The 19,827-nt window shown below is 41.3% G+C and overlaps 2 protein-coding genes across 6 annotated transcripts in view; one reads left to right on the top strand and one right to left on the bottom strand.

Moving 5' to 3' along the window:
* The window catches only part of fbxo9 (F-box protein 9), a 124,644-nt gene extending 111,663 nt beyond the window's left edge, over positions 1 to 12,981 (top strand). For all 3 annotated transcript variants that reach the window (XM_067983997.1, XM_067983996.1, XM_067983998.1), the window contains exons 11-13: positions 1,891 to 1,984; positions 3,479 to 3,639; positions 12,290 to 12,981. In XM_067983997.1, the coding sequence (XP_067840098.1) occupies positions 1,891 to 1,984; positions 3,479 to 3,639; positions 12,290 to 12,398 (364 nt within the window). In that variant the 3' untranslated portion in view covers positions 12,399 to 12,981. The remainder of the gene's footprint in view (positions 1 to 1,890; positions 1,985 to 3,478; positions 3,640 to 12,289) is intronic.
* A 2,403-nt stretch (positions 12,982 to 15,384) lies between these two features.
* The window catches only part of LOC137321325 (chorion-specific transcription factor GCMa-like), a 42,774-nt gene continuing 38,331 nt past the window's right edge, over positions 15,385 to 19,827 (bottom strand). For 2 of the 3 annotated variants that reach the window (XM_067983698.1, XM_067983699.1), the window contains exon 6: positions 15,385 to 17,209. In XM_067983698.1, coding sequence (XP_067839799.1) covers positions 16,616 to 17,209 — 594 coding nt within the window. In that variant the 3' untranslated portion in view covers positions 15,385 to 16,615. The remainder of the gene's footprint in view (positions 17,210 to 19,827) is intronic. The other variant, XM_067983700.1, reaches the window with a different exon arrangement.

Below are 19,827 nucleotides of genomic sequence, written 5' to 3'. Positions count from 1 at the left end.
ACCGGTACCCCTCTCTGCTGCGCCATGTTGTGGAGGACACAACGCACTACGATAATTCGACCCACTCTGTCTGGTGCGTATTGAAGCGCTCCCCCAGAATGATCGAGGCACCGCAATCGCATCTTCAGCAGTCCTATCACATATTCAATTACAGACTTGGTGGCGATGCGGCTGTCGTTGTATCGACACCGTTCCTCGCTGATGGGGTTCCTCAGAGTTGTCATGAGCCACGTGTGCAGGGGGTATCCCTTGTCCACGAGGAGCCAGACCTTAGGGCTGTTTGGTCCGTGGAAGAGGGCCGGGATGTTGGATTCCCTCAGAATGCCAGGGAATCTCGCACACGTGAAGGAATCTTTTGCGGTGGTCACAAACGAGTTGAGTGTTGATGGAGTGATAGCCCTTTCTGTTGATGAACAGTCCTGGCTCGCGTGGAGGTGTTTGGATTGTTACATGCATGCAATCGATTGCACCCTGTACCCGTGGGAAGCCAGCCACAGAGTGGAAACCCACTGCCCTTTCCGTCTGGCTGAGGTCGTCCATGGGGAAGTTGACCTATTGCGAGGCCCTGCGAAACAAGTCGTCGGTGACCTGTCTAATGCACTTGTGGGCAGATGACTGAGAGACCCTGGCGATGTCCCCGGTGGCACCCTGGAATGATCCGGAGGCGAAGAAGTTCAGGGCAGTGGTGACTTTAACTGCGACAGGTAATGAGACGCCGCCAGGCCCAGCCAGGAGCAGCTCGGCATGAAGGAGGCTACAGATGTCTGCGACCACCTGGCGACTGACTCTCAGCCTCTGTATGCACTGCTCCTCATAGAGGTCCAGGAAGATGAGCCTCGGTCTGTAGACCCTCTGACGATAGTAGTGCCTCCTGCGACGTCGGTCCCTCTGATGTTCCCCTCTGTGCTCTTGTTCAGGTGCCTGTGGCGCACCACTGTGTTGTGGAGCTACAGGTGGTGGAAGTGCATGCCGTGCCTGGCGAGGATGGTGATGTTCCTCGTCCTCGGATGTACTGGTGAATGCAGCCATCGCGCCCCCCCATCCTGATGGTGTCAGTTTGAAGGGGTCCGAAAAGTTGGTAAATATATGTAAACAGAACAATTCTGAGTGTGAACCAAGAATTTTCAGGCTGAAAACAAAGATCTCCCAGCCAAAAGTTTGTCTGAGAGAACTGAGTGCCCTGCTGCAATAACTCACCTTTTATCCCCATCTGTCAAACAGGGATTTAAATGTCCAAATGGCTGCCGGCTGAAACACGACTCCTTCACCATGGCGTGTTTCACACAGCACGGGAAACACACTGAGGTCGTATTGAAATTGCTTGCCTTCATTGTTAATTGGATTTATGGACATTTCAAGTACTTTAAGTACTTGATTTACTGCTTTAAATATTGTCCCGCCGGCTTTAATCGCCTGCGGGACTTCCGGGTTCGGGAACGGCGCACGGAGCCAGATGACTCTGGGGTCGTGTGCATTCTTCAGTGGGATGGAGCCGGGATTCCTGCCCGCTCAAAAAAAACATGATTTTCTTTGCCCCCAATACACCCACACTTGCATTTTAAAATCGTGCCCCAGAAGTGTAATAACCTGACTTTTCCTTTTGTGCAATTCCAGCATGTTATGTTTTAATTTTCCTTTTTATTTTACTGTTGGAGTGTGTTGCAAATTACTTTCAGAAATTTGAAAGTGAAGTGCTTGTGTCCCTTCAAGATGTGGAGCTATAATAAAAGCAATAGTTAGAAAGTAGATAGTTCCAGTAACTAAAATAGAAGTTGTATTTAAAGCCGAGTCACGTGCATTAGTTTCATTGGTCCTGACATGATTTGTTGAATTAGTCTCATGGACTTTTTTTTGGGATCGTTCATGGGAGTTCTTTCTGCTTCACCTCAGAATTGATGCTGTCCTCTTTGGTCATTATCGTCTCTCACAAGAAACAGATAACCAAACCAAAGTGTTTGTTGTTCTGGCTAAGAAGAAGGAGGAGGTAAGTACTAGACGGCTGCAGGACTGGAGATTGTAACATTCTACACAGAAGCAACAGGAAATTATTTAGAAATCACTGGATTCATTACAGAACTTCATGATTTGAGAAACAATAATTAGAAAGTGCTAAAAGAAAAAGAGAAATTCCTCATTAGTTTGGCAATTTCATTAAAAGTTGGTGTAGACAGACATTAAGCAACTAACACATTGAACCCGATTTTTAACGGGCAGGACCTCGTCATAATTTTTTCCTTCCATTTCCCGCCCGGCAGCCGGCCAAATCGTCAGGCTGGCCAGCTGCCGAGCGAGAAAATAAGCAGGCGGTCCCCAGCATTCGCGGGGCAGGCCGGAGATCAGGGGTTTGGAGGGGGGAGTCGCCGATCGCAGCAGTGGGGAGAGAGAGGCCGCGATTGGCAGAAGGGAGGCCAAAGGTTCGCTTGAGGGCCAGGGGGCAGCATTCCTGCTCCTCCTGGCCCACAAGAGTGCTGTAAAAAGCTCTTGCCTTTTAAGCCAGCAGCTCTCTCCTCCCTTTTTACTGCTGGGTTTCCTGAGCCCTCGGAAACTCGGCCGACAGCTGTTAAATTTAAAGCAAGCTCCCAATTGCACTGTTGGGAGCCTGATTTAAATATGGTGATGAAGTGTGCTTCCTATCCAAGACAGGACACATAAAAACATCGAAGGATGAGTACGCAGCAGGTTGGGGTCATGTTTCCCATTTTTTCGGGTTTACCCCCGACCTTCTCCCGCCCGTCATGGGGTTAATATCTAGGCCAATGGTTCAGTAGGCAAGTGCTCTTTGTGTTGTGGTACTCACTAAAGACTAAGAAGGTCCCAAATTCAATCGCTATTCTGTGCTAATTTAGCTGTTGTCCATTGGAACAGTTCTGCTGCAGTTATCCTCATTGTCAGGTTAGGGAAGTCAACCTTGATATTCCAAATCTTGAGCTTTCTGCACCTAGAAGTATCTTCGTTGTTCAGGTTAGGTATATAGTGGTAAAGACACTGATAGGAAATCAAACCATTGGATCTGGAATATCTTCAGGCTGACTAAACTAACTGACTACCAGTTGGATATTATTTTTGAACACATTAGTAAAGAAATACAGTCTGCTAAAAAAAAAATAGAGACTGAGATTAGGAATTTCCTCTAAGTAGCTCCTGCTCTGCTGCCGTAACTTCCTCAGATCTGCGACGGAAATGTGTTTTATGCTGAAGTTACAATAACAGCTCCAAGGAAACTCCCAGCCCAAGAAGAAAGATAAAATATTAGTGTATTGCATTTCATTGAATTCCTGTTAAGTTTATAATTTCTTAATTTCAAATGTTAATGGTAATTTTTTCATATTTACATTATTCTAACTATTGTAAATATACTGTCAGGAAGTCCTAATAGTTAAAGAACGGCAAATATGAATGAGCGTTTCTGTACTTGGGAGGAAGTGCAAATTTAATTTTTTTTAAAAATATGATTAGTTTTCTTTTTTTTTTGAAACAGAAGACTCTAGAATATCAGAAATACAGATATTATCGGCGTGTACCTGCTTCTGCTCCTGAGACAGAGCACAGTTTTCACGTGGGATTACAACTTTGTTCCACTGGTCGACAGCGATTTAACAAACTTGTCTGGCTTCATCACTCATGCCTGATTACCTATAAGTGAGTATCAGAGATGGAAGTTTAAAACAATAAAGGTAATCTTTGTGATGAGAAAAGGATGCTGTTGTACTAATTAATATAATTTTATAAAAATTGTTAACGTGGGTATTTTCAGCTGTTCGTCACTGGGAAACAGAGTTTTCCCCCTCCTCTTTTGAAGGCACTGACTCTTCCTGGGGTGTGATTCCTTGCAGTCAGTAAGTGTTCATTCTTCATGTGTGAACCTAGACAGTGTTGGTAGGCTGTTCGACAATAGGTTGGGGAGACAAAGGCATTATCCTGTCCTTACCTGACATCCAGAGATGTGCACTTCACAGCAAGAGTCACTGGATAATTGTATGAGAATCCAGCATTATAAAATGCTTCTTTATCCAAAGATGCTCTGCAATCTGCCCTACGGAAAATCCAGACCTGATATTAAATAGTCTATAATGTCTTTCGCACAACTAGAGTGAGCCAGTTTTACCCAAAATTAAAAATTGCATGAGTCTCCGTGATATTAGGAATTATCGACACATGCCATACAGCGTAAAAGGGCTGGCCCTACGCCATAGCCTCAATAGTTTTCCAGCACTAGGAAAACATTGTGCCTACCATTTAGTTTGAATTTTGATTTTCCAATCAACTCCAATTGTTTGTTGGTTTTTCATCCTGCAAAGCCCACTTCCATACCATTTGACCCACCTCAATGGCAACAACGGTTAACAGCATTTATATGTTATCTTTAACTTTATCTTTTAGAGAAGGGAAAAATATTTTTTTTCCCAGAAAGAAGCAATGCCTCAACCACTCCCAAAGCATTGCATGCTCCAACAGCCCTGTGTAAATAAAATTCTCCTATTACGTTTCCTCACTGTCTCAGTGATGATTTTAAATTGATGAAAGTCAGCATGGATTTGTTAAAGGAAAATCGTGTTTGATTAACTTGATTGAGTGGTTTGATGAAGTAACGGAGAGGATTGATGAGGGTAGTGCGGTTGAAGTCGTGTATGTGGACTTCTAAAATGCATTTGATAAAGTACCACATAATAGACTTGTAAGCAAAATGAAAGCCCATGGGATCAAAGGGGCAGTGGCAGTGTGGATACAAAATTGGCTAAGCAGCAGAAAGCAGAGAGTAGTGATGAACGGTTGTTTTTCAGACTGAAGGGAAGTATACTGTGGTGTCCCCCAGGGGTCAGTATTCGGACCACTGCTCGTCTTGATATATATTAATGACCTGGACTTGGGTATAGAAGGTATAATTTCAAAGTTTGCAGATGACACGAAACTCAGAAATGTAGCAAATAATGTGGAGGACAGTAACAGACTTCAGGAGGACATAGACAGACTGGTGAAATGGGCAGACACATGGCAGATGAAATTTAACGCAGAGAAGTGTGAAGTGATTCATTTTGATGGGAAGAATGAGGGGAGGCAATATAAACTAAATGGTACAATTTTAAAGGGGGTGCAGGAACAGAGAGACCTGTGGGTGCACATACACAAATCTTTGAAGGTGGCAGGACAAGTTGAGAAGGCTGTTAAAAAAGCATATGAGATCCTGGGCTTTATTAATAGAGGCATAGAGTACAAAAGCAAGGAAGTTATACTAAACCTTTATAAAACCCTGGTTCGGCCTCAGCTGGAGTATTGTGTTCAATTCTGGGCATCACACTTTAGGAAGGATGTCAAGGCCTTCGTGAGGGTGCAGAAGAGATTTACTAGAATAGGACCAGGTATGAGGGAGTTCAGTTATGTGGAGAGACTGGAGAAGCTGGGGTTGTTCTCCTTAGAGCAGAGAAGGTTAAGAGGGGATTTGATAGAGGTGTTCAAAATCATGAATTTGATGGAGTAAATAAGGTGAAAACTTTTCCAGTGGCAGAAGGGTCGGTAACCAGAGGGCACAGATTTAAGGTGATTGGCAAAGGAACCAGAGGCAACATGAGGAAACATTTTTGTACGCAGAGAGTTGTTATGATCTGGAATACACTGCCTGAAAGAGTGATGGGAACAGATTCAATAATAACTTTCAAAAAGTAATTGGATAAATACTTGAAGGGAAAAAAATTGCAAGGCTATGTCGGGGAGTGGGACTAATTGGATAGCTCTTTCAAAGAGTCGGCACGGGCGCGATGGGCCGAATGGCCGCCTCCTGTACTGTAACATACTACGATTGCTCCTCATCACTAACTCCCCAACCAAAGGAAATAACCTTTCTTTATTCACTCTATTAAAACTCTTCAAAGTTTTTAAAACCTCTATTAAGTCTCCTAGCCTTCTCTGCTCCAGTGGATATAGTCCCAGTATCTCAAATCTCTCCTTATAACTATAGTTTCCCATTCTGGTGAATCTACACTGTACATTCTCTATGGCTTTAATTTGCTTTCTATAAGGGGGCACCTAAAACTGCACTACTTTTTAGTACTTTTAGTCCTAACTTTATCTTTGCTTCCCCTTTAAAGTTCAGTTTAGTTTTAATTTTCCTCTTTTTCCACTCAACTCTATATTTTGATGCACCCCCTTTTCTCCTATCAGGAATATATTTATTTTGTACTCCACGCATCTTCTATTTGAAAATTTGGCATCGCTCATTTGTTGATCTGACTGCTAACGTATCTGCCCAGTTAATTTGAGCCAGATTTCTTTTTATTTTTCTGAACTTCACCTTTTTCAGTCCAGCGTCTTTGACTGTTCGTTATACTTTTCTATTTGTACATTGAACCTAACTTTATTGTGGTTACTATTTTCCAATTGTTTTCTTACTCTCATCAATTATTTGCCCCACTTCATTTCCTAGAACTATATCAAGCAATGCTTCTTTCCTTGTTGGGCTAGAAATATACACATTTAGGAAGTAGTCATGGATGCAATCTCCATTTTGACCAGAGGCATTACTTTTATTCTAGTTCATCGTGGAATAGTTTAAATCATCCAATATTATTGCCCTGTTTTTCTTGCATATCCCTGTAATGTGACTGCAGATCACCATCTTTATTTTGGCTCCACTGTTTGGTGGCCTGTAATGTACACCAAGCAATGCACTATTTCCCTTCTTATTTCTTAACTGTATCCATTTGGATTCTGTCTTAATGCATCCCCGTAGGACATTCTCAAGCTCTAGCACTGTGATAGAATCCGTTAGCACTGCCATTGTACACTCCCTTTTTTTCCTCTACCTCTCCTGAAAGTGTTATAACCTGGAGTACTAAGTTCCTAGACTTGTTCAAACTTCAGCCACTCTCTATTACAGCTAACACTTATGGAAAATGCACCATTGTCGTCACAGTCTGAGGATATCACTTGTGACTTTGACCAAGGGGTCTTGGGTGTGAGCAGGGCCTTGATGTCAGAGTTACAAGTTCAGAGTTGGTGTAAAGATGATGCAGCTTCGCACAGACACTAAACTTGTGCACTATAAATGAGATGGCCAGGTATAAAACTGACTGAAATGAAGCTGAGTGGTAGCCTCCAGGTAGCCTTTCTCCTCGTCACCTCAGTGTCAGGTCAAGCCCTGACTCCAGATTGAGGCTACATTTGTAATATAACTGCAGGGTCAGTGTGATTGCCCCCTGAGATTGAAAACTACAAGTACACTTCCAAATTCTGGTGCAAGAGCACTCAGATTACAAATTTAATTTTCAAGAAAACTAGATTGAGATAGTATTTTATACAGTAGATAGATACAGTATGGACTTTAAAAGGTTTTATATACAAGATTTTGCTGACTAATTTGTACATTCCAGATAATTGAACAGTTTGAACAATATTCCAGTTAATTATTTTCTCTGAACATGATTACAAATGCTTTAGAATCTGTTGGTGTTCTGTTCCTTAATGTGTTTGTTTACCTTTTAGTAAAATGCATGACAAACTATTACTTTACTATAGCTTGTGTACTTTATAGTTACTGCTAAATTATTTGTTGCATGCCTTACAGTTACCACAATCAGTGGACTGTAAATTGAGCCGCATAGCACCCGTTGTGAAAGGCACTATGCAGACACCTAAGGACCAAAATGGCGTCCGGAATGCGCGCGCACACTTCCAGCGTGACGTGCGCCGGACGCCATATTGGTAAAGGCATTCACGCAGATAACAAACGCTGGCACCATGTAAAGTAGGGAGAATATGCGGTAGATCAGTGAGCAATGCTGATTTAAAGGGACACAAGCGATTTTGGAACTCAACGCTCCAGCCAACAGCTGAACAGGTCTTAAACAACAGTGAAGACCCCCTCCACCAGCGCTATTTAAAGGGATCATGCAGGAGTTACAGTGCTGGATTATTGCTTCTGACTGCTGATGCATTTGTATCTGTGGAGGTCTCTTGTACTTGAATACTAGTACTAGGAGACAGCCTAAAAATTAGAGCCAGGACTTGCAGGAGTGAAGTTAGGAAATGCTTCTACACGCAAAGGGTGGTACAAGTTCGGAATGCTTTTCTGCAAACGGCAGTTGATTCTAACTCAACTGTTAATTTTAAATGTGCGATTGATAGATTTTTGTTAATCAAAGGTACGAAGGGATATGGGGCTACGGCAGGTATATGGAGTTAGGTAAGGAGGATAGTAACAGACTTCAGGAGGACATAGACAGATTGATGAAATGGACAGAGACATGGCAGATGAAATTTAGCGCAGAGAAGTGTGAAGTGATTCATTTTGGTAGGAAGAACGAGGTTAGGCAATATAAACTAAACTAAATGGTACAATTTTAAAGGGATTGCAGGAACAGAGAGACTCGGGGGTATGCGTACATAAGTCTTCGAAGGTGGCAGGGCAAGTTGAGAAGGCTGTTCAAAGGCATATGGGATCCTTGGCTTTATAAATACAGGCACAGAGTACAAAAGCAAGGAAGTTATGCTAAATCTTTATAAACCACAGATTAGGCCTCAACTGCAATATTGTGTCTAGTTCTGGGTACCACACTTTAGGAAAGATGTCAAGCCCTTAGAAAGGGTGCTGGGGAGATTTACTAGAATGGTGCCAGCAATGAGGGACTTCAGTTATGTGGAGAGAGTTCAGAATCTGAGGTGGTTCTCCTTGGAGCAGAGAAGGTTGAGAGGAGATTTGATAGAGGTATTCAAAATCACGAAGGGTCTGGACAGAGTAGATAGAGAGAAACTGTTCCCATTGGCAGAAGGGTCAAGAACCAGAGGACATAGATTTAAGGTGATTGGCAAAAGAACCAAAGGCGACATGAGGAAAAACATTTTACAGAGCGAGTGGTTATGATCTGGAATGCACTGCCCGAGGGGGTGGTGGAGACAGATTCAATCGTGGCTTTCAAAAGGGAATTGGATAAGTACTTGAAGGGAAAAAATTTGCAGGGCGGGGGAGTGGGACTAGCTGGATTGCTCTTGCGAAGAGCCGGCACGGACTCGATGGGCCCAATGGCCTTCCGTGTGTAACCATTCTATGAATCGAAGTCAGGATGGTGTGTGACTTGGAGGGGAATGTGCAGGTGGTGGTGTTCCCATACGCCTGCTGCCCTTGTCTTCCTAAGTGGTAGAGGTTGCGGGTTTAGGAGGTGCTGTCGAAGAAGCCTTGGCAAGTTGCTACAGTGCAACTTGTAGATGGTACACACTGCAGCCACAATGTTGGAGGGAGTGAATGTTTAAGGCGGTGGATGGGGTGCCAATCAAGCAGGCTGCTTTGTCCTGGATGGTGTCGAGCTCCCTGAGTGCTGTTGCAGCTGCACTCATCCAGGCAAGTGGAGAGTATTCCATCACACTCTTAACTTGTGCCTTGTAGATGGTGGAAAGGCTTTGGGGAGTCAGGAGGTGAGTCACTCGCCGCAGAATACCCAGCCTCTGACCTGCTCTTGTAGCCACAGTATTTATGTAGCTGGTCCAGTTAAGTTTCTGGTCAATAGTGACCCCCAGGATGTTGATGGTGAGGGATTCGGTGATGGTAATGCCGTTGAATGTCAAAGGGAGGTGGTTAGACTTTCTGTTGGAGATGGTCATTGCCTGGCACTTTTCTGTCGCGAATGTTACTTGCCACTTGTCAGCCCAAGCCTGGATGTTGTCCAGGTTTTGCTGCATGCGGGCTCGGACTGCTTCATTATCTGAGAGGTTGCGAATGGAACTGAACACTGATCAATCATCAGCAAACATCCCCATTTCTGACCTTATGATGGAGGGAAGGTCATTGATGAAGCATCTGAAGATGGTTGGGCCTGGGACACTGCCCTGAGGAACTCTCGCAGCGATGTCCTGGGGTTGAGATGATTGGCCTCCAACAACCACTACCATCTTCCTTTGTGCTCGGTATGACTCCAGCCACTGGAGCGTTTTCCCCCTGATTCCCATTGACTTCAATTTTACTTGGACTCCTTGATGCCACAATCGGTCAAATGCTGCCTTAATGTCAAGGGCAGTCACTCTCACCTCATCTCTGGAATTCAGCTCTTTTGTCCATGTTTGGACCAAGGTTGTAATGAGGTCTGGAGCCGAGTTGTCCTGGCGGAACCCAAACTGAGCATCGATGAGCAGGTTATTAGTGAGTAAGTGCTGCTTGATAGCACTGTCGACGACCCCTTCCATCACTGTTTGGGTGATGTGGCTGTCGTGGTTGAATAGCTGTCGGTGTGTGTCTTGCAATAGTGGTAATGTGTGAGGGTGAGAAGAAGCATCTGATTGGAAGAGTTGAGTAATGATTGAAAGAGTTTGTTGGTAGGTGGGTGATGGGGGTGTAGTGCATGGAGCAGTGGATGCAGTTAGTGGTGCAATTGGTGGGAGATGCCACTTGACAGTTGTCCTCACTCACCTTGACCACTCATTTCAAAGCATTGAACTTCTTCCTGCACTGTATCCATGTTCACAGTGCTATGGTTCTGGCATTGACGTCGTCCCCTACTGCCTCCCACTGCCTCTTGAGCATATGTCTGGAGGGCCTCTTGCCCCTCCTTCTATCCACCTCTTGCCTCAAGGCCTCTAGTGCATCATCAGAGAACCTTGGTGAGGTCTGGTGTGCAGATTGGAGGATGTGGGATTTAGTAATGCGCAATCTTCATTCAATGTTTTAACATAACTCATCAGTTTGTAAACATAGGGATGGGATCTGCATCTGTGTTTTACGTGTGCGATGTCTGATCTCCATTCAGACTCTGTGCGGACCCCTATCTTATATTTTGCAAATATCAGAGTCCCGCAAACGTTGAGCAGCCCAGTTGTTGCTCATTAAAAATTCCACAGGTCCCATCATCACCCTGCTTCACTATATTGCAGCACAGATTCACTTCCCAATTGACTTCCACCACTTCCTGCTGACACAGTGCGCCTCCCCTTTAAGAGGTGCAGGTTGCCTTTAAGTGGTGCTAGCCACTCACGATATCTGGGCCCCCTGCTGGTGAGCAGCTACTCAACAGCGCAGGTAGTGTTGGCTGGACGCAGCAATCAGGTAAATCACCAGGCAGCACGAGTGTTATGCGCTGCCTGCATCGCAACAACCAGGCGCGGGTTAGTCGCGCACGGCCAGCTCCGTGCCCTGTTTCGGGGGTTATCCAATATAACCCCCAGTCTTTTGTTTTAAAAAAAAGAATCAGCTGCTCGTCCAAAATATCCATTCAAATGACTTAAGTACTTATTGGCCACCTCATTAAGAGCATTACTTAGAATTGCATAGAAACAGGTCATTTGGCCCAACTGGTCCATGCCGGTGTTTCTGCTTCACACGAGCCTGCTCTCGCCCTACTTCATCTAACCCTATATATGTATATATATACATATCCTTCCATTCCTTTCTCCCTCGTGTTTATCTAGGTGCTCCTTAAATGCATCTATGCTCTTTGCCTCAACTACTCCTGTGGTAGTGATTTCCACATTCTAACCACCCTCTGGATAAAAAAAAATTCTCCTGAATTCGTTATTGGATTTATTAGTGACTATCTTATACTTATGGTCCCTAGTTTTGGTCTCCCCCACAAGTGGAAACATCTTCTCTATGTCTACCCTTACTCTTCCTACCAAAATGCACCACCTCACACTTATCTATATTGAAATTCATTTGCCAATCACACGTCCATTCTGCAAGTTTATTAATGTCGTCTCGTGTTTTGTCACAGTCTTTCTCAGTATTAACTATAACCTTCCCCCCCCCCAATTTGGTGTCATCTGCAAATTTTGAAATTGTACTTCCGATTCCCGAGTCCAAATCCTTTATGTAAATGGTGAACAGCAGTGGTTCCAGCATCGATCCTGGTGGAACACCACTTCCCACCTTTTGCCAGTCTGAGTAAATGCCCTTAACCCCTGCTTTTTGTTTTCTGTTTTGTAGCCAGCTTGTTATCCATTCTGCTACCTGTCCCCTGACTCCACATGCTCTGACCTCAGTCATGAGTCTACTATGTGATGCCTTATTGAAGGTCTTTTGAAAATTGGAATGTGAAAACTATTAAAACAGAAAACAGTGAGTGAAGCCTCTGCAGTGAGGGAAATTATTAGTGTATCTGTGTTAACTATTGGTATAAAGACTGTTATGGATAATAATAGCAGAAATGCTATTAAAATCTTTTCAAAGTCTTAATAGTCACTAGCATTTAGGCTTCCTGCCTCAGCAGTCTTCACACTGCAATAATTTCATCATTAATTTTCAGGATAATAAGGACATTCTACTTTTACATCAGAACTTGCAATATATGTCTAATTTTTAAATTTCATTTTTTAGGTCAACTGGTGAGACTGCTGTTACCACATTTGACATCGATAAAATGTACACACCCTTGTTCTTTGCTCGTGTGAAGAGCTTCACAGCGTTTGCTGAAACTCCTCTTTAATTTGATCCAATCTGTCAGTTTAGGTTTAGATTCATGGCAAAACACTTTTATCTTCTACCTTTTGCATGGAGTGGAATTACGTTAACTCTACAAGAGGAAGTTGTTTTCTGAGTTTGTATAGGATATCGCTGAATCAGTGCATTTAAAAGAAAGTGCTGGGAGTATTGCAAGAAAAATACGTCTGAAATCTCAATCAAAGTTTCATTATGTTGTGTCACAGATTGATGTTTTTAAGTGATATGCATAAAGAAATTTCAGAGGTCTATAATTAGGCTTGGGCAGTTTAAATGTAAGACTATAAATCTTGAGGCTGTTATAATTGGTGGCATTGTTTCAATTTTACCGACAATATATTGTTACTGTCAATTTTTGCACTGGGTTACCAGAATGTAACCTTCGGTGAAATGTCTCATTTTTACTACAAATAGAATTATTCATCATATCTGTGACTTTGCAGGAAAACAGTCATTGTCTCTTCATGTCTTCTGACTTCAAAGCTTTAATGGATTTAGAGATGTTTTTTATTATTTACTTAAACTGAAATTATGTTTGGATAATGAAGTAAATAAATGTTTTCTTCCAATTCACTTTGCTGTTTCTTTATTGAACGATCACCCTAATCTCCTAGGCTTGTGGCATTTTGCATTCAGTGCAAAAAACTTGACAATCTACAGTTTTTTTTCAACCAGTTCAATATCTGAATTCTTTCATCATTTGCTGAATCCCCACATACCAACAGCTTGGATTGGCCAAGTCAATCTAATGAGGCAGTTCACAGGAACAAAAGTACCTTTAATAATTTTGCATCATGGTAGACTTACGTAGATTACATGATTTCCATTTATGCACTGAAAATATCAACATCGCCTCTGTGGGGAAAAGGATTCATGGGATTTTTTCTCTTAATTAAATTCTCATTTTTATTCAGGTTTATTGTCAGAGCCATGTTTTAAACTATGAATTTTTCAGTAGTACAGGCACAGAGTTCTGTTATCAATTGCATTTCTGTGCTCTGTCTTACATTTTTCAAGTGTTGTCACTTTGAAGTTTTGGCCTTGCTTACACCAATCCTCAAGTGTTGTCAGTGCAATTGAAGGCCTTTCCAACTACTGATGGATATGACTTGCTCCTCCATTACCTTTGTGCCAGCCATAACTTTGAGAATTGTGAAGACTCACTTAGAATCATAGAACGCTACAGCACAGAAGGAGGCCATTCAGCCCATCGTGCCAGTGCTGGCTCTTGAAAAGAGCTATTTAATTATTCCTACTCCCCTGCCCTTTCTCTATAGCCCTGCAGATTTTTCCTTTTCAAGTATTTATCCAATTCCCTTTTGAAAGTTACTATTGAATCTGCTTCCACCACCCTTTCAGACAGTGCATTCCAGATCATCATAATTCACTACGTAAAAAAATGTTTCCTCATGTCGCCTCTGGTTCTTTTGCCAATTATCTTAGGTCGGTAACCAGAGGACATAGATTTGTCTGCCACTGGAAACGGTTTTTCTTTATTTACTCTATCAAAACCCTTCGTGATTTTGAACACCTCTATGAAATCTCCCCTTAACCTCCTCTGCTCTAAGGAGAACAACCTCAGATTCTCAACTCTCTCCACATAACTGAAGTCCCTCATCCCTGGTAACATTCTAGTAAATCTCCTCTGCACCCTCTCTAAGACTTTGACATCCTTCCTAAAGTGCGGTGCCAGAATTGGACACAATACTCCAGTTGGGGCCTAACCAGTGGTTTAGCGTAACTTCCTTGCTTATTTATAAAGCCAAGGATCCCGTAAGCCTTTTTAACAGCCTTCTCAACTTGTCCTGCCACCTTCGAAGACTTATGTACGTGCACCCCCTTTAAAATCGTACCATTTAGTTTAATATTGCCTAAGCTCGTTCTTCCTACCAAAATGAATTACTTCACACTTCTCAGCATTAAATTTCATCTGCCATGTGTCTGCCCATTTCATCAGACTGTCTCTGTCCTTCTGAAGTCTGTTATTATCCTCCTTACTGTTTACTACATTTCTGAGTTTCATGTCATCTGCAAACTTTGAAATTATGCCCTAAATAGTCCAGGTCATTAAAATATATCAGACCTCTCCAAAATTCCTTAATGCAAATTCTGGATGATTAGCCTTCAGGACTACATGACTTCACTTGTCATAAACCCTTCGTGTATTGGAAATGAGCTTCTGAAGCAGAGTTTCATGCACAAATCCTGAAAGCCCAGGTATTCCAGGTCTGAAAAGCTCATTAAGCTTTTGGCATCAAACTAATATAGAACTTTATTCAGACTGTTCACTGTAGGTAGAGTGTCAAACTTACCTTTAACTCCTATATACGTTGAGCTTGACAGTCTTACCCACCAACATTGAGGCATTCGGATATCAAGAAAACCCTTGTTTCCTTCTAATACAGGAGCAGCATCAGTCTTCCAGATTCAGCCACCAGCACTGACCATCTCACCTTAAAGGTGAGTTTTGACTATTTCTGCAATCTAGTGTTTTTTCTTGGAAAGATTTCCAATTAATGCCAAATTGTGACATTTTTGTGCTGCATTAGGGTTTAGATTGAGACTGCCAATACTCTTGGCCTTTTGAGGATGACGGGATTTAATTTTTCTCTCCATCAGTTTGGGATCAATTTGAATCCAGAATAGTGTACCATTCACTGCTTTTCAGAATTATTGTTCCTGTGGTTCTGATGAATAATGTGGCATTGGCTCAGTAAATGGTCAAACTGGCACTAGAAGAGCTTGTTGTCTTATTGCTGTCTTTATACCATTTAATAAGCATCTAACAACAGCTATTATTACATTTTGGACTATACGGTTTTGATTAAAAGAATCTTCATTAATTTAGAATAAGTAGTAGCATGTTGCAACAAACTAAATGTAAAAGCAAACTAATATGAACTCTATATGGTCCTAACTAAAGTTGAATTCATCAGGAACTTTAGAACATATTTTAAAACAGCTTTACTTGATCATCTGGTAACACAACACGTATAACTTTATCCATGTAGGTATTTTTAATGGCATTACTAACTATATGAACTCTCTTTTCAGGCTGACACTGACATTTGATAACATTTTCATAAAATACATTGTAAAATTCAAAATGAAGCAATGCAATAAAACTACACAAAAGAATAGTTGTAATCAAAAAAAGGCACAGATGCAAATATTTTTTTAAAAAAGTGATGTGTATATATATATATCTCTCCCTCTTATGGTAGAAAGTTTAAGAGAATGGTCTGTCTACTGTTGCTGTCTCTGGCAATCAAAAAGGACTCGTAAATTCAAACATGACATGGATCAGAAGTAATGATAAGAGCATTTGTGACCCCAGTGAAGAATTCCCTCAAAAGGCATCCTTCAAGATGTATTCTGGAAGTACAATTTTCCATATTTTATTGGATTTCTACACTAAGAACATTAAGATAGGGATAGATATACTCTTAATTCTTTGGCTTCTTAAATATCAACCATGCAAAGGCTTGATTTAGCACTTTACCTTCTGCACAAAACAAGCTACTAATGTATTAGAATTAGTTTAATTCTAAGGTAACTTGTCTGAAAAGTAGGAAACATTATACTATCATTAATTCATTGCACCATCCATCCCATGTAGAAGTGATAAATGTGTGAGCCATTTATTTTCACGTGTAGGATATAATCACAATTTATATACATTAATGAACTGAAGGAGTGAGGATTATATTTGTGATACTGTACTAAATTTCATAGAAATTTGATCAGAACACATTTGTCAGTGTTAATGATGTGGATCACAAAATATGCTGCACGATGTCAAGTACAGTGTACTAGCAAAAACTCTGACTTAATTGTTGATACACTGCAAACATGCTACCATAGTTCTCAAACTCATCTGAGATATAGTTTTCAATAGTCTTTCATATAAAACTAACATAATTTCACCCAATATTTACTGTAAAATCTAGAGCAGAAATTTCAGCATGATTGAACCCATACTTGATAGTTATTTTGTTTTTAAAAAAGAAACAGCATTTAAGTATATTTTATGGTAGAGTTGATGTAAAAACATACAGTTGGAATGATGAATATCTTTCAGTTCATGGATGTTTTAGTTAAGAATCAACAGGTTACAAAAACAGTTATTATTGGGTAGAATTGGTACCTTTCTGCCCTCCACATTTTCTATAGCAGTTAATGGTGATTGTATCTGGAGAGACCCTAAACTGGATAAATGGCAGCAGGAACATAGGTGCTGTTCTGATTTTGCAGGAACATAGCATCATATAAATAATCACTATATTCATCCAGGTTGGGCTTAGAGGTCTGATACATGGTTTTGTTCATGTTGTTTATTGCAGTTTGTGCATTCTGTGTTGGGTCTCTGAAGTTCTTGGGCCTGGCAGCTTCATTGCAAGGATCTGAAGAAGCTTGAGAATATCTTATAAAAGAGTTGCTGTAAGCAGTCTTTCCCAATGTAATTTTATTCCAGTTGGGATACTCTGCACACTCAAAGTTTGTATTGTAGTTTGTTCCAGGGCCACTATAATTCCCAGGATTATGGCACCCTCCACTAAATTGTGTACATCTACCATAGATTCTGCTAATATCCATTTCGCAATGCGGATCATAAAAGTAGGTCGGCTTTCCAAGGTCATGCCCATTCGTATATGATAAACATGGATTACCAGAGATGTTCTCAACTGCTACACGTTCTTCCAGGTTTCCATTTACATAGAGATTGGACAGAATACTTTTTGGATTAGAGGTAAACGTTGGCTGAGATTCTTCACTTTCAGTTGTCCCTGTTATCTGCTGAACAAACAAAATGTTGTTTAATAAATAACAATTTGAAATGTCTGCATATAAAATTAGCAATTTTTAAACCGTACTTGGATTATCAACGTGGTAGTATACTTTTTTGCCCTATGAAAATAGATGGCAATTCCAACTGTGGTATGTCAAACATTGAAGGATGATATTTTTCTACAGTTAACCACAGAACCATGAAAGTTCACAACACAGAACTAGACCATTTGGCCCATTTGCTAATGAGAAATATCAGTTATAGCCTGAAACAGTGAATAATATATACATTAATTTAGTTTATAGTGATATATTGCAAAGACTTGCAATGACCTATTCCTCATGAGTATCAGTACATTGTCCATTGTTTTATTCAGTGAAGCTTTAAGGTATCCATTTTTTTTTTACAGTGGATAGCTGTTATTTTCAATTTTCTTTGAGAAAATATTCTTGGGAATAAAGTTTACTCTCTGCTGTAAGTTCCTTACTATTGAGATCTTAATTCTATATAAGTTATGGAATCAAATTAATCTGTACGAATCCGCATTGGTTGATTTTATGCACACTGGATTATCCTATTGGGTTGTCTGGTATTTAATGTCTCAGCAGGGCACCACTTCCTCTCACCTATTTCCCCTGTCAATTGCATCTTGGTAATAATATGCCACAGATATACTAAAACCTTACCTGATGATATAGTATGCAGTATAATAAACCAAAAATGGAAATCCTTATGGGAAAAAAAACGCATAATTTGTACTATACATGTCCAGAATCAATAAAGTAGGCATTAAAATCATGGCATCAAAACATAACAAGAAAGGCACAATGTAAACCTAAATGTATCTACCCTGAAATGCACACCCACACCATGAGCAGTAAGATAGATTTAAGTAAGAACAGCAACAATTAACACATCTCCAACATCCACAATTCAAAAGATTCAAGCTACTTGCTTTCCAAGCATTTTGGGGAGGAAGTGGGGAGGAGGAGGGAAGAGAATGACATTTATTAAATCACCATATGAAAAAGACAAAATCCAGAAAATGGGAACCAGATGGCATACAATTTATAACAACAACAACTTGCATTTATAGAGCATCTTTTCCATAAAAGAACTTCGCAAGGTGCTTCACCAAGCCAAAGAAGGGAGATATTAGGAGAGGTGATGAAAATCCTAGTTAAAAAGTTGGATTTTAAGAAGGGTCTTAAAGGAGGAGAAGGTGGAGAGACAGAGGGATTTCCAGAACGTATGGCCTGGGCAGCTGAAGGCATGGCCGCAAATCAGGAGGAGGGTGGGGGGGAGAATGCATAAAAGGCCAGTCAGAAGAACGGAGAGTATTGGGGGGGGGGGGGGGGGGGTTGGACTGGAGGAGGTTACAAAGAAAGGGAGAGAGAGGCCATGAAGGGATTTCAACATAAGGATGAGAATTTCAAATTGGAGGCATTGGACTGGAAACCAATATAAGTCAGCGAGGACGGGAGATGGGCAAGTAGGACTTAGTGTGGGATAGGATACAGACAGAAAAGTTTTGGCTGAGTTATAAAGTTTATGAAGGGTGGAATATGGGAGGCTGGCCAGGAGAGCATTGGAATAATCAGGTTTGGAGGTGACAAAAAGCATGGATGAAGGTTTCAGTAGAAAATGGGCTGAGGTAGGGGTGGAGGCAGGCAATCAGTGTGATGGAGAGGATATAGGGTCGATAGCTCAGTTCGGTCAAGTAGGATGCTTAATTTGCAAACAGTGGTTCAGCCTGAGTCAGTGGCAGGGGAGGGGAATAGTCATTGGCAACGGTACAGAGTTTGTGGTGGGAGCTGAAGACAGCAAAAATATGGAAGCTGACCCCATATCAACGGATGGTGTTGCAAAGAAGAAAAGGCGGGATCCAAGGATAGATCCTTACACTACTTACAAACTGGGTTGATAGTATGAAAAGAGAGTCTGAAGTTGTTACAGGTCCTCAGCAAGTTCTTTGAAATGTCACCTCTGATGTTAAATAAGTAAGATTATTTATGTGTAGATGGGGTGATGAATAGAAAACTCAAGGCCACAAGAAATTTTCTGAATAATAAGGACGCTTTTTTTTTACTTTGAAGTTTAAATGATTCTTTCACAGGAAATAAAAAGTTAACCCGTTTTAACACCTTAGGCAACAATGGAAGAATGATTTAGAAAACATCACTTCTCAGTAGTGATTTTCCTCCCACCCTACATGGCCACTTTAAATGCCCCAGGATTCCAGTCTTGATCCACTCTTTCCTTGTGTATAGAGTTTGTGGTGGGGGACTGAAGACAGCGAACATATGGAAGCTGACCCCATATCAGCAGATGCTGTTGCAAAGAGGAAAAGGAGGGGTCCAAGGATAGATCCTTTCACTACTTACAAACTGGGTTGATAGTCTGAAGTTGTTACAGGTCCTCAGCAAGTTCTTTGAAACATCACCTCTGATGTTAAATAAGAAAGATTATTGCTGACATTCGTAGGCATAGAATTGGCGTCATGTATGCTGATAACGTCCAATTCTAACTCTCCACCAGTAGCATCAACTCCGGGACTACAACTGCACTATTCAATTACTTGCCTAACATCATGTCAGAGATCTGCAAGAACTTTCTTCAACTTAAC

Source organism: Heptranchias perlo, chromosome 5 (assembly GCF_035084215.1).
Source record: "Heptranchias perlo isolate sHepPer1 chromosome 5, sHepPer1.hap1, whole genome shotgun sequence".
NCBI lineage: Eukaryota > Metazoa > Chordata > Chondrichthyes > Hexanchiformes > Hexanchidae > Heptranchias > Heptranchias perlo.
This window is presented reverse-complemented; position numbering and strand designations above follow the sequence as displayed.